Here is a 15,052-nt window from a genome sequence, read left to right as displayed (position 1 = left end):
GAAGTACTGAGCTAACCAAATTCTTCACTCAGCGAAAGTGAATATTCTTGATAAGACACCAACGGTTGGCCCTCTAGTGGCGGTTTCAGAATTTCCTATCCAAAACGTGAGACGCTCGCGGTGGTAGACGGCCGAACTAGATTCAAGCACCCGCGTCCGTGTTTCGCCGCTTTAGGTTGAGGGGAAGGGGTAGGAAATGTTTTTGGAACTCGACCAATGTTTTTCTCAGTAGTGTAGGCGCGTGGGAAGCGGCATAAAATCCTCAAATTTGTTCACTAATGCCAGGATCTATTACCAATGCTAGAGCCCTTCACTTCTAGTCTCATCTCACTTCTGCTCAAAGGTATTTTTATTTCAAAGTTGTCAACGCCAGAAGGACTCTCTTCTTCAAAGGGTAAGTAACATCGTAAAATATGTTGTTGGCCATAAGTTTGTCACTGGTAACTTAGAAACTGGAGCTTGACAAGAAGTGATTGAAGTAGCATTAAAAGGGTTCATACAAAACGGGAAAACCTGGAAAAATCAGGGAAGTAAATAGTTGACAAAAACCTCGGGGAAATTTCGAATGTTTAGTAAAATTCAGGGAAATTGGGGAAATTTGCGTCAAACAGGGACCGAGTAATTAAGCAAAATGTTACATTACAGTTTACACGCAACTCATAACTGTGGTTATACTTTGATGATGTAGTAGTCATACTCCCCCCCCCTCCTTCGTTAACATTTGCTCCATAGGATACTCCATATAAACCTTTCACATTCAGGGAGGAAATCTCAGGAAAATTTGTTTTCCAAAAGTTGTATGAACCCTGATTACGAAGTATAGGAAGTGTCAAACTTATGGAAGAACGTATCTTGTAAACTTATGGTAACATCGCAAGCCTAGACTTAAGCAGGGTTCGTACGGAACCTGGATAACCTGGATAAGTCAGGGATATGGAAAATAGGAGCAAAAGTCAGGGATTTAAAGAAAATTCCTAAAAAGTCCGGGATATGTCAGGGATTTCGTTTAGCATATCAAACCATGCTTCGATCAATGCTAAATATGAGCCAGGTGTGATGAAGTGGGCTCTGGTAAACACCTTAAAATGGACAGGGACATTGCCAAAATTTGGTCAGGGATAACCTGGAAAAGTCAGGGATTTTGAAAGTAAAAATTTCGTACGAACCCTGTTAAGGTAAGTAGGGGACAGTTGAATTTCTAGAAAATATATTGATTTTCTTTTTTCTTTGTAATTTAAATTCTATTTCTAGGGAATTTCTGCTGCACTTGCTACGAAAATCGATTCTGTATATAGGCTCGTAATGGTAAGTTGGTAACTAAGTGACCACTAGGTCACGTGGTCACACACCGCACCATTTTGAATCACTGTCGCCGCGTTTCAGCTTCTCAAGTCCGAATGTACGAACTTACTGTTACGAAATTGTAAGCCTCGAAAGAAATGACAATATACGCAATTATAATTTAACAATTTATTAACAAATTTTATGAAAATGACGTGAATTTATTAACTAATGGTGTATAACAAATTTTTTATTCCTAAGCAAACATTGAGAGCTGACTATTGATTAGTAGATTATAATAACACAAATCGCGCGATTAATATTACAGAAACAATTAATATTGATAAGGAACTTTGCAGAGATTGAGCCGAGCCGGGGGCGTTTCTTATCATTTCTCGAATTTTAATTTGAGCCGCTCGTTCGTTAGGATTAAATTGACTGCCATTAAACCAGACTCTCATGCAGTTTTGATTGTCCGGCGTGTACACCCACGAGTGATCCCAAACCTAAAAGGAAACACAAAGACGTTTTTCTCGGTTAAATATGATTAACACGTTTCAATATTTATAATTACTTGTTGACAAAATGTCTTGGCATCACCGTATATCTTGTCAAAGGTCAGACACTGCGCGTTGTTGGGGCACCTATTAACCCCTTTACTAAAATTCATACCCCTGGGCCAATTAGTCACGCACGTATAGTCAAAACGACAGGCTTTAAACCAGCTATCGCAGTCACTGGCGCAAAGAGGCACTTGGTAGAATCTTTCATTGGCAAATTTCCTTTTCACGTCAACTTTCCAAGGCCCAATATGCGGTTCGCATTCGAAGAAACACATGTCTTGATTAAAATGTCTGCGGCATTCGTCGGACATGTTTTTTCCCGTTTGCTCGAAGCAATGATTGTAGGTAAAATTATACATATCGGTGTGATGAATTTTAACGCTGGTTTCCGCGGTACAACAAGAATGTTCTTTCCACGGTTGGCACTAATTAAGACGGCGTATAAATTAATTCAATCAAAACCTACAATTTGCACCTACTTACTTGATTAAATATGTTAGCTTCGGGACCGGGTTTTGATTTGTGGTTTTCACTATCGAGACAGGTATTTAAAAGATCTATGGGTTTTATTAATTTTTGGCAGTTAACTATAAAGAATACTTCGCAAGCTATTATTACGATATATATATAACTCCCCATTATTCTAATTGTTAAATTGAGCGGTAATTCCGACTTGAAAGAGCAATAATTAATTAGGATCACGAGGAATTTCAAATAATGAAGCCTGGAGGCAAGGGGGCGTTCCTCGTTTCGTAACACTCCCCTATACGAAAAAGCACGTGTTTAGGGTTATCATCTGCTAGCTCGCGGATAACAAACATCAAGCGTAAACAGGCGCATCAAGTCGATACGCGGATTTGCGAGTCACCAACTACCTAATGCATATTAATTTAACTTTCGTTTTCATTACGATAAAAATACTCGCTGAATATCGCACATTATCATTTCCACACCAGTTTACCTCTTTTCTCCTTGCTCAGGCGCCCGCGGCGCCCAAGGTCTGTATACCGGCAAAGCTGGCGAATCAGCTAATAGGCAAAAAAAGGAACGGTTTTTAAAATCGGCAACTTGCTTGGTATTGTTGAACTCACGCTCTCATTTTGTTTTACCAAAAAGCCTAAATATTTAAAATCATCCTTAACCAGTTAATCAATTTATTGGTAAATGTGAATTGGTTTTCACAATTTAAAGCTGTTATAATTTAGATACGAGTGCTGGAAAACCGAACGATTTGGTAAAAGTCGGAAACAATAAGAGAGACCGCCAAAATAGTATGAAAGGTCAAATTGAGCTAAGGTCAAAACGTTTAATGTATGCTAAGGGAAACGCTTTCCAATGTTTGGAAGCCGAAGTCACACCATCGAACTCTGTCGGAATCTTTAGAGTCCTCCCCGTTGGAATTCTATTCTTAATATTGAACAATGCGCATGGTAAGTTCAATCAGAAGTGAGATTTTTTTCTCAGTAGTGTAGGCGCGTGGGAAGCGGCATAAAATCCTCAAATTTGTTCACTAGTGCCAGGATCTACTATCAATGCTAGAGCCCTTCACTTCTGGTTACATTTTAAGTTGTATTTGATGGTTTGAACAGATTTTACGGACCTTGAGCCTAAGGCGTGAATCATTCTCAAAAAGTACAAAAATAGGCTTAAGACGGGCAAGGTTGAGGCCAGAGTTTGTGAGTTTAGTTTTGGTTTGATGTTAGTCACCACTAACAACCTTCGAAAGAAGTGAAACCATTTTATTTTATAAACTTTGTATTTGTAGCAAAACTTGATTTTTATAAAAAGTTACTAAATGTAGGAACTCGTATAATTTGTAATAAATAGCAGTGTATAGATATCTTTAGTTGGTTAAGGCAAAAGTGGCGTTTTCTCGTCGGGTTCGGTTTCGCTGTCATTTCTGGACCTTGATCGGGTTGTTGAACTTTCTAAGGAGCGCTCGTGGTTGCTGGAGATTTCGCGAATAGTCTCCAAAGTCGCTACTAAGTTTTCAGTCGGTAATTGCTTCCTGATAACCGGTAACCTGACACCTTTAGCGGGGAACCCGTGCCTGGTAGCGTGTAAAAATCGTAATCCTTCGCCGTTGGCTTCCCGCTGTTCGGTCGACGCGCTGAAGGTGACTGATTGGGCTTCTGATCGAGGGGGCGCTCTCCTCGAAGCCGCGCTCCAATAGTGCAAATTGTTAGCGCAAATTGAGATGAACATCTGACAGTGATAGAAAACTGGTATTAACCGGAAGTCGGTGGGCCCAAGGGTGTATACATACGTATAAAACGCCGTAAATGACCAAAATGACACCGTTACTGATGAGGTGCTCAAAATAGGCGCACTCCTTAATGGTATGAGGGGGTAAGGTAGGCGAGTAACGACTCGGGTTCACGGGATTGACTCGCGAGAATCGACATTTCCGGCTGTACGTTACCGAGGAAGCCAATCCCAGGCCAATGTTCAAAAAGATGAAGAAAATTCGAATAACGTAATGCTGAAAGAGTTAATTAGTATAGTTAAGACGCGCTTATCGTATTGGCCAATCAAGGCCAGCCAACCAGAATTGACTTACGACGTAAGTCGAATAGAAAGTCTTTCTCCAAATGGCGTACAGACCCGTCAACCCCAATAAAATCATCATCGACGCTACAACCAGATGCGACTCGGTTAAATCCAGTAGTACTCGGTATGGACCCAACTCGGGCTCTCCATTATCGGCGTAGTACAAAAGGTCCAAACAGGAAAAAACAATAATGGCAATAGCGCCTACCTGCGTGGAAGAATTCGTTTCATTAGGCTGGTGGTAATGGCGTGACGTCATCGTCTCTTCTTTACCATTTCGGCGCCTATCATGGCTCCCAAAGTTACTCGGGTTTCGCCAAGGGCGCATCTGCAGCCGAGAGGTTCCTCCTCCATTTTGTAAGCCCTAGCCAGTTAGCTCCTCTTTAACTCTAATTTAAACTGCTTGAAGTGAGAATAAGATTCGAATCTTTCTCGGGACCACTCGGGCGGGGTCAGGGGTGACGGAAGGCGGGCCAGCTGACCAGTCACGCGTGACAGGACTAGAGTAGGTAGTCGCTAAGAAGGGATTACAAAGGCTAGCGCGATCTTTTTTGCGGCGTTCTTAATCCGTACATTGCTCGAATACTTTCTCGAACATATTTTTGACTCGTAGATTAGATAAAAAAGTCTTTTATGTTTTATTGATACTATTTTTTAAAGTTTAGACCCTTAAATTTTGGTAAAAAGAAAAAACATAACATCGCGATATCAATAAGGATCTTATCATTGGTTTCTTAATTTTCTCCGTAAATTGGGTACCGCGCAGCGCCCATAAGTGGTGGGCGTTTTTGAAAAATTTTACAACGGAAGATTTTATTAAAAAGTCAGTTTTCTTTATTATATTACCTAAAAATTTCTTTATAAAATTCGATACATTCGTTATATTTATTTCGGTCAACTTCCCGTTATGAAACCCAAAGCAAACGGATATCCACAATATAATAAAATAGGCATTAACATTTCGGGGTTGCGATTGTCAATAAATAGGTAAGGACGGGGTTTTCCCCGATTTGTCTTTCGATACGTTGATTTAGCAGCCGGGGTCTCGTAACCTTTATTTTATTATTTGTCAAGAAAAAATGGTGAAAAAGGTGAATTTTTTTATGACTCGTTAGAAAAAGCGTGATGTAACAGAGAGCTCGTTATTTTTTTATGCCAATGTTTGAAGGACAGAAGTCGGATTTGTAAATTTGGTTGAAGTATAGCTATAGTGACATACTTATGGAAAATATCACTTATAAACTTTTGTTATGACCTCGAGTCATTTATTCTCTCTCTTTATTGACTTAGTTAAGAATATTTAAGAATTTGTAGGCGGATTTTAATTAGAATTTTATTCCAAGACAATTATAAAGTTCTTCGCGGTTCGAGGATTTTATATGTTAATAACGGGAACTTTGACAAGATAAATTGGGTACCGAAAACCAGTACAATTACTCGCTAAAGCTTTTTATCAGTCTATTGAATAATGGCAACTATACCCGCCGTATCGGGGCATCGTTCGTATATTTTGAAATATTTACAATCGTATTTATTATAATTTCTAATTTATTAAGCTCCATAGAAATTCTACAAAGATAGAAAATGACGCATTGTCGCATTCCACAAATCGGTGAAAACGCGCGTGATACGTCATAACGTATTCAATTCCCGAACAAAGATGAATGAACGCTATTTTTAGCGGGACGTCCTTTGAGAGTTGGTACCAACATAAGTTTATAAGATATGTTCCATAAGTACGTCACTACCCATAGTTCGTAATGTTAGAGGCTTAATGAGAGCTAGTTCAAGAACGACAAGTGAGAATTGACTACACTCGGTTTTGCAGTCCATCCTCCTCTTTAGTCTATACTAAGACTTTGACAGGGCCTCACTATCTATGACGTTTCACCTACGTCACTTCATGACAAGCTCTCATTAACGAGTGACACACTTATGGAACATATCTTATAAACTTATGGTACCAACAATAGAGCTATTTCAGAGGGGGTAATGGCTACGTCACCAATGCTATTTGCCCATAGAGAAAACCCTCATAAAATGGCCGCCCTACACTCTCAAAGGCAGGCCCAATTTTCGTAGCAGACGAAATTTTTCCCCCACTGAAATAGCTCTATACGCTATTACACGCACCAAAACTAGATACATTTCCAACGTGTAATAAAAATTCCAAGTTTGGCAAATTATACACCGTTTAAGGCAGACAAAGTATCATTGAGCATCATGTCATTTACTCGATGCACCCCGTTTTTAAACAAAGAAAGTATTATATAGTTTTTTAAGTCTTTCGAAAATGATTTGTTAGTGTATGAAGAGCTAGGCGTTACACTCGGTTAAGCAATCTACAGGTAACGGGATATGCGTGTGGGGAAAACCGTTATTAACATAAGTTCGGAAGAAGCGAAAGCCAGACTAACACTAGCTAGCTTCGCTCTGTTGCATTCAAGCACATAGGCCTATAGGAGGAAGCAGTTGGTTGGAATTTTGTTAAAAGGATGGCCCGCTACTACTATCTTTACACGATGTAGCCTACACCTGATTGGAGACGCGAATCTCAAATCCCCCTTTTTCCAATCTTCTAAATTAATGATATTAAGCCAACACCACATTGCGCCTTCTTGGGTTATTTCCCTCTCGCCAAGAAGCCCGCCAGAGGCAATACGAGTTGTTAATTTGCCTTTAACAAGAAGTAAATACTTCTACCAGTAATCCAGTATTTACTTCTGCTATAACCATAACCTATAGCGTGAGCGGCTTGCGCCGTGTAGCGCGTGATGGAGTGGGCTATGACGAAAGTCAGGAAAGCACCACTTAAGGAAACGTTCGTTTTGTAATTATCCTTCTTTCTTTTCTTTTCTCCTTTTTATTTTAAATTAAATTTTTGCCGGTTTGGCGTGCCATAGTTCGTTTTCATTACGATAAAAATACTCGCTGAAGATCGCGCACTACCGTTTCCACTCCACGTTACATTTTTTCTCCTTGCCCCGGCGCCCGCTGTGCCGGCAAACAGCCAATAGGCAAAGAGAAACGAATTTTAAAACCAAACCGGCATCTGGTTGCGTATTTTTGAACTCACGCTCTCATTTCTTTACCAAAAAGTCTAAATATTTAACCATAAGTTAATAAAATCATCCTTAATAGAATTACAACAAAAGTTTCGAGTAATTTAGAGTATATTTTGATTAAAATACAATTATATCTAAAAGTCGGTTAGAAGAGAAAGCCCATTTGTTCTCCTCCCTGTTGCCACCCTCTTCTCGACCAATTAGAGATCGCGACGGGTGGCGAGTAACTTTAAAATTCGTTGCAGTCTGTCAGACGTGCTGAATTTACGCTCCCTAAAATTAATTAGTTAATATCTTATTAAATGCGAATAGTTTTTCACAGTTTAAAGCTATTAGAATTTAGATATGAGTGCTGGAGAACAAAATAACTCGCGGAAAGTCGGAAAGAATAAGAGGGAACGCCAAAATTTTACGGAAGGCAAAGTTGAGCTTAGAAGGTCCAAACGTTTAATGACTGCCATGGGAAACGCTTTGGAAGCCGAAGTCCCGGCACCTACTAGCGCTCTCGGAATCTTCGCAATTCTCCCCGTGGAAGCGCGATTTTTAATATTGAATCAGCTTAGTGGTAAGTTTAATTTTAAGTTATATTTAATGCCGGTTTGAACAGATTTTATCGTAAGCCCAATACACGAATTGGCAAAGTACAAAAATAGGCTTAGGACAAGGGGGGGGGGTGACATGATGGTTTCAACAGATTTTATCGTAAGCCTAAAGCGTGAATCATTCTCAAAAAAAGTACAAAAATAGGCTTAAAGCAAAGGGCGGCTCCGTTGATGCCCCTGAAAGATGCCTTTTCTGCTACACGTTGGCTAAGCTTGGCAAAGGCTAGTTAAACCAAAGGCAGGAACCAATGAGACCTAGTGCATTAGGTCTGATTGGTTCCTGCCTTTGGCAAGGTACAATTCGTGTCCAGAAGATTAGCCAGCATGCTAGGGGTGATAATGGAGCCGCCTGTTACTTTAAGACGGGGGCACGGTATAGAGTGCTGTCAGTTGTGACGTCAGATCCAAGGTTAAACGTCACGAGTCTGCCTTTAGCAATGGGCGGCCATGACAGTTACCGTTTTTTCTTTATGGGAAAACAGCATGGGTGACGTCACACCGGCGCTTCTGACAACACTCTATTTACACGGCGTATAGAGTGCTGTCAGAAGCGCCGGTGTGACGTCACCCATGCTGTTTTCCCATAAAGAAAAAACGGTAACTGTCATGGCCGCCCATTGCTGAAGGCAGACTCGTGACGTTTAACCTTGGATCTGACGTCACAACTGACAGCACTCTATAGCTCTATAGCTCTATTGTTCTTTTAGTCAAGGACCTCGGCATAGTCGTACTTTGCTCGAAAGAAATGCGCGACCTCGTCTTAGAATATTTTGCGAGCTCCCGTAACTGGCCACGCTTGTTACCTCACTTTGGTCACGGCGACGTAACCCTAACGAAAACTGAGCGGCTTAACGTCGCGCAAGAATATCGCATTCTCGGCGTGTTTTTGAAACGTTCAACGTGTTTGTACCCGACTAAGGAACGAATGAGACGTTTGACGCGTTTCGTCAGCATGGTAACGCTAGCTGCACTACGTTTAGATATAAATCCACCTAATTCCCTATCACCGCCGGAAGTTAGGCTTAGCTCGGGATTCATGGAGAGGAGTAACGGAACGGGAAGAAATTAGTCTGTCGTCTGCTACAGTACATATTTTTGGTTTTTGTAGCGGACAACAGAGAAATTTCTTCCCGTTACTCCCTCCACGAATCCCGAGCTAAGCCTAACTTCCGGTGGCGATAGGGAATTAGGTGGATTGGAAATATTAATCGAGGGGGTTGGGGTTTTGGCAGTTCTTTGGTGGTGGTAAAGGCACCAGCGTCAAGGCCGATTCCAACCAAGTATCGTGCCTTTGCCAAGCTATGATTCATTACGGTACGTTAATTCACACGTTCATCGCTGGTTGGGAAGAGAGCGAATGCTTTTACGTTCATCACGTCCTGGAACAAGTTTCCACCATGAACAAGGCGGTCCCCAACGTTTTGTCGAGTCCATTTGGTCAGTCTCTTTCGCGGTTACTCGTCTAAAAGGGCCCCCAAAAGGGTTTCTAACAATCCATGGGGATGGGGAACCACATTTCATTTTTTTTAGGATCTGAACCTGAAATGGAAATGTATATTCGTCGTTACTACAATTACGTTTACATCCGGTCATCGCGCGGCGCCACGGAGCAGGCATTCTGGATTAGTCGCCTTCTGAAGCAGAGACCAATCGTCCATCAAGCTAAATTGATGTACATTATTTTTGGACCAACTACGATTGAAGGTACGTACATTCATCTAGTTCAGGGTTCATACAACTTTTGGGGAAACAATAAATTTCCCTGAGATTTCCAGGTTTTTCCCCATATACTTCCCTGAGATTTCCAGGTTTTTCCCCATTTACTTCCCTGAGTTATCAGGTTTTTCCCGTATATGGAGTATCCTAAGTTGCAAATGTTAACGAAGGATTCGGGGGGGGGGGCAAATAATCAAAGGGCATCCCCGTATCTCTTATATAACCAGAGTTACGAGCCTCCAAAGATGGGTCTAATGTTAATCCTATGGAGGGGGGTATGTTTGTTTATATTTTGCTTAATTACTCGGCCCCTGTTTGTCGTAGCCCTAAGTTTTTAGTATGGTTAGATGGGGGATAAATATGACTATAACATACTCAAAGGACATACCCGTATCTCTAGTAGAAACAGAGTTATGAGCCTCCAAAGTTTAGTGTAATGTTAATCCTATGGAGGTGGCAATGTTTGTGAACATTTTGCTTAATTACTCGGCCCCTGTTTGTTGCAACCCTAAGCCTTTAGTATGGTTGGATGGGGGACAAATTGGACTATTACATAATCGAAGGGCATCCCCGTATCTCTAGTAGAACCAGAGTTATGAGCCTCCAAAGTTTAGTGTAATGTTAATCCTATGGAGGTGGGTATGTTTGTTTACGTTTTGCTTAATTACTCGGCCCCTGTTTGTCATAACCCTAAGTTTTTACTATGGTTAGATGGGGGATAAATATGACTATAACATACTCAAAGGACATCCCCGTATCTCTAATATAACCAGAGTTATGAGCCTCCAAAGTTTAGTGTAATGTTAATCCTATGGAGGGTACGTTCACGAACATTTTGCATAACTACTCGGCCCCTGTTTGACGCAACCTGAATTTTACTAAAAATTCTAAATTTCCCTGAGGTTTTTGTCAACTATTTATTTCCCTGATTTTTCCAGGTTTGTTTGAACCCTTTAGTTTCATCTATAGTTTCGAATCATTTTTAACCAGCCTGATTAATTAATTAATTAATAGAGAAAATTAATTGGAACGCCGTCTGCGACGAAACTCTTCTCCACGAAGAACAAGCGTATCTAGTTGATCTGGCGTCTTGTTTTCATTTGCTGCAAAAATGCGCCGAGTGGACTCAAGATGACCTTGTATCCATTTTTGAAGACTTAATTGGTGAGTTAGTTTTTGTTTAGTTTCAAGTACGCGCTATACGCGGTGGCCTCTCTTTTCCCATTCCCATTCCCATTGCCGAGGCTTAGCCATGCCAGTGACAACTTGACAAGGTCCTTAAGCCTTTGTTTTTCTGGAAATTGCCCATTCATTTAAATTTAATAAATTTTTTAAAAAGAAATCAAAATTTTGTATACGCTATTATTATTATTATTATTGCTAATTTCTTCTTTCTCAATTTTATCGCCAAGGCTTAGCCATCGATCAAACTAAGTCTAATTTAAGAACCTGGTCGCTAAGCCTTTGCTTTATCGGAACCAAATTTAGTCTCTAATTCGAATTGTTAAAAGGTCGTCAAAATTTAGTATACAAAATTAATACACGGCGCCAAGGCTTAAAGGGAGGGTGAAGTAGAAAATCAAGTGATTTTTTATCGATTCTTCTACTAATTACAAGACCAGTCTGCATAGTGAAACATTCAGGAAATACCAATTCCGAATGATTTTAAAATTCAAATTAGGTTCAGATTTTAAGGATAATTTTAAACAAGGACTTCCGACCAATCGCGTAACGCCTTGCCTTTTTGTTAACAAAATTCTCGTGGCACGCTCCATGTCTCGCGCCACGATTATCACGTCGCGCGCGAATTTTATCAAATCTCGTGATAAATTTCATTCAACACGGAACTTCCGTGATACGAGAATTTTGTTAATAAAAAGGCAGGGCGTTACGCGATTGGTCGGCACGCAGTCCTTGTTTAAAATTATCCTTAAAATCTGAACGTAATTTGAATTTTAAAATCATTCGGAGCTGGTATTTCCCGAATGTTTGACTATGCAGACTGGTCTTGTAATTAGTAGAAGAATCGATAAAAAAATCACTTGATTTTCCTCTTCACCCTCCCTTTAATACATTCCGAGCCCTTTAGGGAAGTGAAATTTGACGCGTTACAATTTTTAATACGAATTAAACGGTGACATTAACGTATCCGTCTTGTTCTGTGGCGTTTTGGTAGCGACCCCCGTGCCCTGGTTGACGGAGAACGTGGCCTCCCTGTTGTTGTTGTTGACGCGCTCGGGCCCATTAGCCAAACTGTACCTGGAAAACAAGATGATCAACGGCAAGACGAACGAAGTGGGCGAAATTTTGTGTCACGCCGTTTTAGTTTGCGCGCGTCACGACAAGTGCTCGCGTATCGTGGCCAACCTTTTTCAGAAACTCTACTTCAACTGGAATAACCGTGAAAAGAGAAGCCAGCTCTATCGGGCCGTCCTTCATTCCTCCCTTCTACTTTCCCGGAAGTTGACCCAGGGTAAGTCACACTCTCTTTTCATTTCTTTAATTGGGCAAGGGGGGGGGGGTGTTCTTGAGTTGGTCTCTGCTTTATCCGCATTTTCAAAGTAGAGATGGTCGATACCAGGCTTAACCCGATACCGATCGATACCGGTACAAACATGAATCGATACCGATATTTACTCGCTATGATCCAAAACCTGATACTTCAACCGATACCGATATGGTATCGGTTCATCCCTATAGTAGTAGGCGCGTACTAAGTAGAGATGGACCGATACCGATCCCATATCGGTATCGGTACCGATATTTGACTTTAACCGATATATCGGTATCGGTTAAAAATGAACCGATATTTCTACCCGATATTTTTTAAAGAAATATATCGGTTAAAGACAAATATCGGTACCGATACCGATATGGGATCGGTATCGGCCCATCTCTACAACCTATTTTCTTATTTATTTTTTTATTGATATCGGTTAATATATCGGTATCGGTTTAATATCAGTTTATTCGAAGGATCGGGTAAAATATCGGTATTGGTTTAATATCAGTTTATTCGAAGGATCGGGTAAAATATCGGTATCGGTTTAATATCAGTTTATTCGAAGGATCGGGTAAAATATCGGTATCGGTACGTATCGGTTTCCCAAGTATCGAATGATATCGGTATCGGTTAAAACTGGTATCGGCCCATCTCTAGTACTAAGAAAGATTTTCGCTTATTAGTTGTTAGATAAACTGAATTCAGGTACTTTTTATTTAAATGAAAACTCGTCACGATTGAAATTCATAGAAATGAGATATTATCACCATGATTACGTTACGAAAAGACTTAAAAATGTCATGTAGCGTCAAATAACGCATTTTAAACGAGTATCGGTTTAGTATCGGTATCGAACCAACCGATCCGATACTATCGGGAAACCCCGAGTATCGGTGCCGATACCGATATGGTATCGGTACCGGTTCATCCCTAGCATTTTGTAAACAATGGGATGGAAGGGTGGGGTGGTGGTGGTGGGGTGGGAGTACAGAGTTCCTACGGAACCTGGAAAAGTCGGGGATTTTGGGAAATGTTGGGGGGAGAAACGTCAGTTTTTTAACTGAAAAGAAGTTAGGGATGACAATTGGTATATTATCAGAAGTGAGATGAGACTAGAAGTGAAGGGCTCTAGCATTGGTAATAGATCCTGGCATTAGTGAACAAATTTGAGGATTTTACGCCGCTTCAATCGCGCCTACGCTAGAGAGAAAAAAATTGGTCGAGTTCCAAAAACATTTCCTACCCCCTTCCCCTCAACCTAAAGCGGCGAAACACGGACGCGGGTGCTTGAATCTAGTTCGGCCGTCTACCACCGCGAGCGTCTCACGTTTTGGAGGGGAAATTCTGAAACCGCCACCAGAGGGCCAACCGTTGGTGTGTTATCAAGAATATTCACTTTCGCCGAGTGAAGAATTTGGTTAGCTCAATACTTCTAGTCTCATCTCACTTCTGATATTATCTATGGGCTGCGGGCGTGTCTGCGAAGTGGGCTCCGGTAAACACGTTCTTAAAATGGTCAGGGATATTTTCCAAAATTTCGTCGGTGTACAGGGTTCATACAAACCTGGAAAACCTGGAAAAATCAGGGAAATAAATAGTTGACAAAAACCTCCGGGGAAAACTCAGGGAAATTTCGAATTTTTAGTAAAATTCAGGGAAATTTGCGTCAAACAGGGGCCGAGTAATTAAGCAAAATGTTCATAAACATCCTCTCCATAGGATTAACATTACACTAAACTTTGGAGGCTCGTAACTCTGGTTATATTAGAAATACGGGGATGTCCTTTGAGTATGTCCAATTTATCCCCCCCCCCCTCCTCCGTTAACATTTTCTCCATAAGATACTCCATATAGGGGAAAAACCTGGAAAAGTCAGGGAAGTATATGGGGGAAAAACCTCATGGAAATTTCAGGGAAATTTGTTTTCCAAATGTTGTATGAACCCTGGGTGTACTTTGTTACCGGGTTATTGTCGCGAACGGGAGGGGGGGGAATATTGGCAATTGCGTGTAATTAGCAATTAGGTTTATTAGTTATTGATTTTAAAATAGACGAGGTGGCTGATTACGACGACTTTTCGAGTTACGTCAATCATTTCTCGCATTTCGCGGACGCCATCCACGAGACGTGCTTTTCCGGCACCGTCCCCCCTCCGGCCCCCCAAAGCGCTAAAGAAGAGTAGCACTGCCTTTAGCCTCACCTACCAAACTTTATTTAAATATAGTTTTAACTATCCTCTTAACTATATATAGATATTTAACTATCCTCTTAACTATATATAGATATTTAACTATCCTCTTAACTGTATATAGATATTTAACTATCCTCTTAACTGTATATAGACATTTAACTATCCTCTTAACTATATATATAGATATTTAACTATCCTCTTATTTAAATATATTTAATTATCCTCATATTAAAATATAGTTTTAACTATCCTCATATTTAAATATAGTTTTAACTATCCTCATATTTAAATATAGTTTTAATTATCCTCATATTTAAATATAGTTTTAATTATCCTCTAAATATATTTAACGTTTTATTTAAACCATTTTAAACCAAGTTTTGTTCTTTGAAAAAAATGTTACGTTTTAAACTAGTTTATCCTTAGTTTATTAATTTATTGACATTTTAAATGTTTATTTATTTATTTATTTAAATTATAGCGTATTATTATTATTTATCGTTCAAGATGTTTAAAGTTTACCGTTAAATAAAAAAATACAACGCGTTCATATTCAATTTTGCCTAGCAGCCTAGTAGAAC

General features: G+C 40.2%; 3 protein-coding genes across 8 annotated transcripts in view; 1 reads left to right on the top strand and 2 right to left on the bottom strand.

Annotated features, from left to right (window-relative positions):
• Positions 1-1,455: 1,455 nt before the first annotated feature.
• On the bottom strand, positions 1,456-2,822 carry LOC149658714 (folate receptor gamma-like). The gene is made up of 3 exons (XM_089844341.1): positions 2,328-2,822; positions 1,856-2,269; positions 1,456-1,787 (listed from the first exon to the last, which is right to left on the bottom strand). Exons 1-3 carry the CDS (start codon positions 2,481-2,483, stop codon positions 1,575-1,577), a joined length of 783 nt encoding a protein of 260 aa, XP_089700467.1. The 5' UTR covers positions 2,484-2,822; the 3' UTR covers positions 1,456-1,574.
• A 759-nt stretch (positions 2,823-3,581) lies between these two features.
• LOC149658713 (uncharacterized) lies at positions 3,582-4,805 on the bottom strand. Its single transcript, XM_089844340.1, has 4 exons — positions 4,668-4,805; positions 4,405-4,602; positions 4,111-4,326; positions 3,582-4,049 (listed from the first exon to the last, which is right to left on the bottom strand). The coding sequence occupies exons 1-4, from the start codon at positions 4,746-4,748 to the stop codon at positions 3,696-3,698; spliced, it is 849 nt and encodes a 282-aa protein (XP_089700466.1). The 5' UTR covers positions 4,749-4,805; the 3' UTR covers positions 3,582-3,695.
• Positions 4,806-5,042: 237 nt separating this feature from the next.
• The window catches only part of LOC149658708 (F-box only protein 47-like), a 29,626-nt gene continuing 19,616 nt past the window's right edge, over positions 5,043-15,052 (top strand). For 3 of the 6 annotated variants that reach the window (XM_089844334.1, XM_089844338.1, XM_089844335.1), the window contains exons 1-6: positions 5,043-8,024; positions 8,769-9,016; positions 9,294-9,498; positions 9,592-9,765; positions 10,792-10,941; positions 11,954-12,250. In XM_089844334.1, coding sequence (XP_089700460.1) covers positions 7,805-8,024; positions 8,769-9,016; positions 9,294-9,498; positions 9,592-9,765; positions 10,792-10,941; positions 11,954-12,250 — 1,294 coding nt within the window. In that variant the 5' untranslated portion in view covers positions 5,043-7,804. Of the gene's footprint in view, positions 8,025-8,768; positions 9,017-9,293; positions 9,499-9,591; positions 9,766-10,791; positions 10,942-11,953; positions 12,251-14,313; positions 14,739-15,052 lie in introns of those variants that run through there. The other 3 variants (XM_089844336.1, XM_089844337.1, XM_089844339.1) reach the window with 3 other exon arrangements.

The sequence above is a fragment of the Phalangium opilio genome, unplaced genomic scaffold, assembly GCF_054372755.1.
Source record: "Phalangium opilio isolate 3A_F unplaced genomic scaffold, DU_Popi_V2 ptg000075l_1, whole genome shotgun sequence".
In the NCBI taxonomy this organism is placed as follows: Eukaryota; Metazoa; Arthropoda; class Arachnida; order Opiliones; family Phalangiidae; genus Phalangium; species Phalangium opilio.
This window is presented reverse-complemented; position numbering and strand designations above follow the sequence as displayed.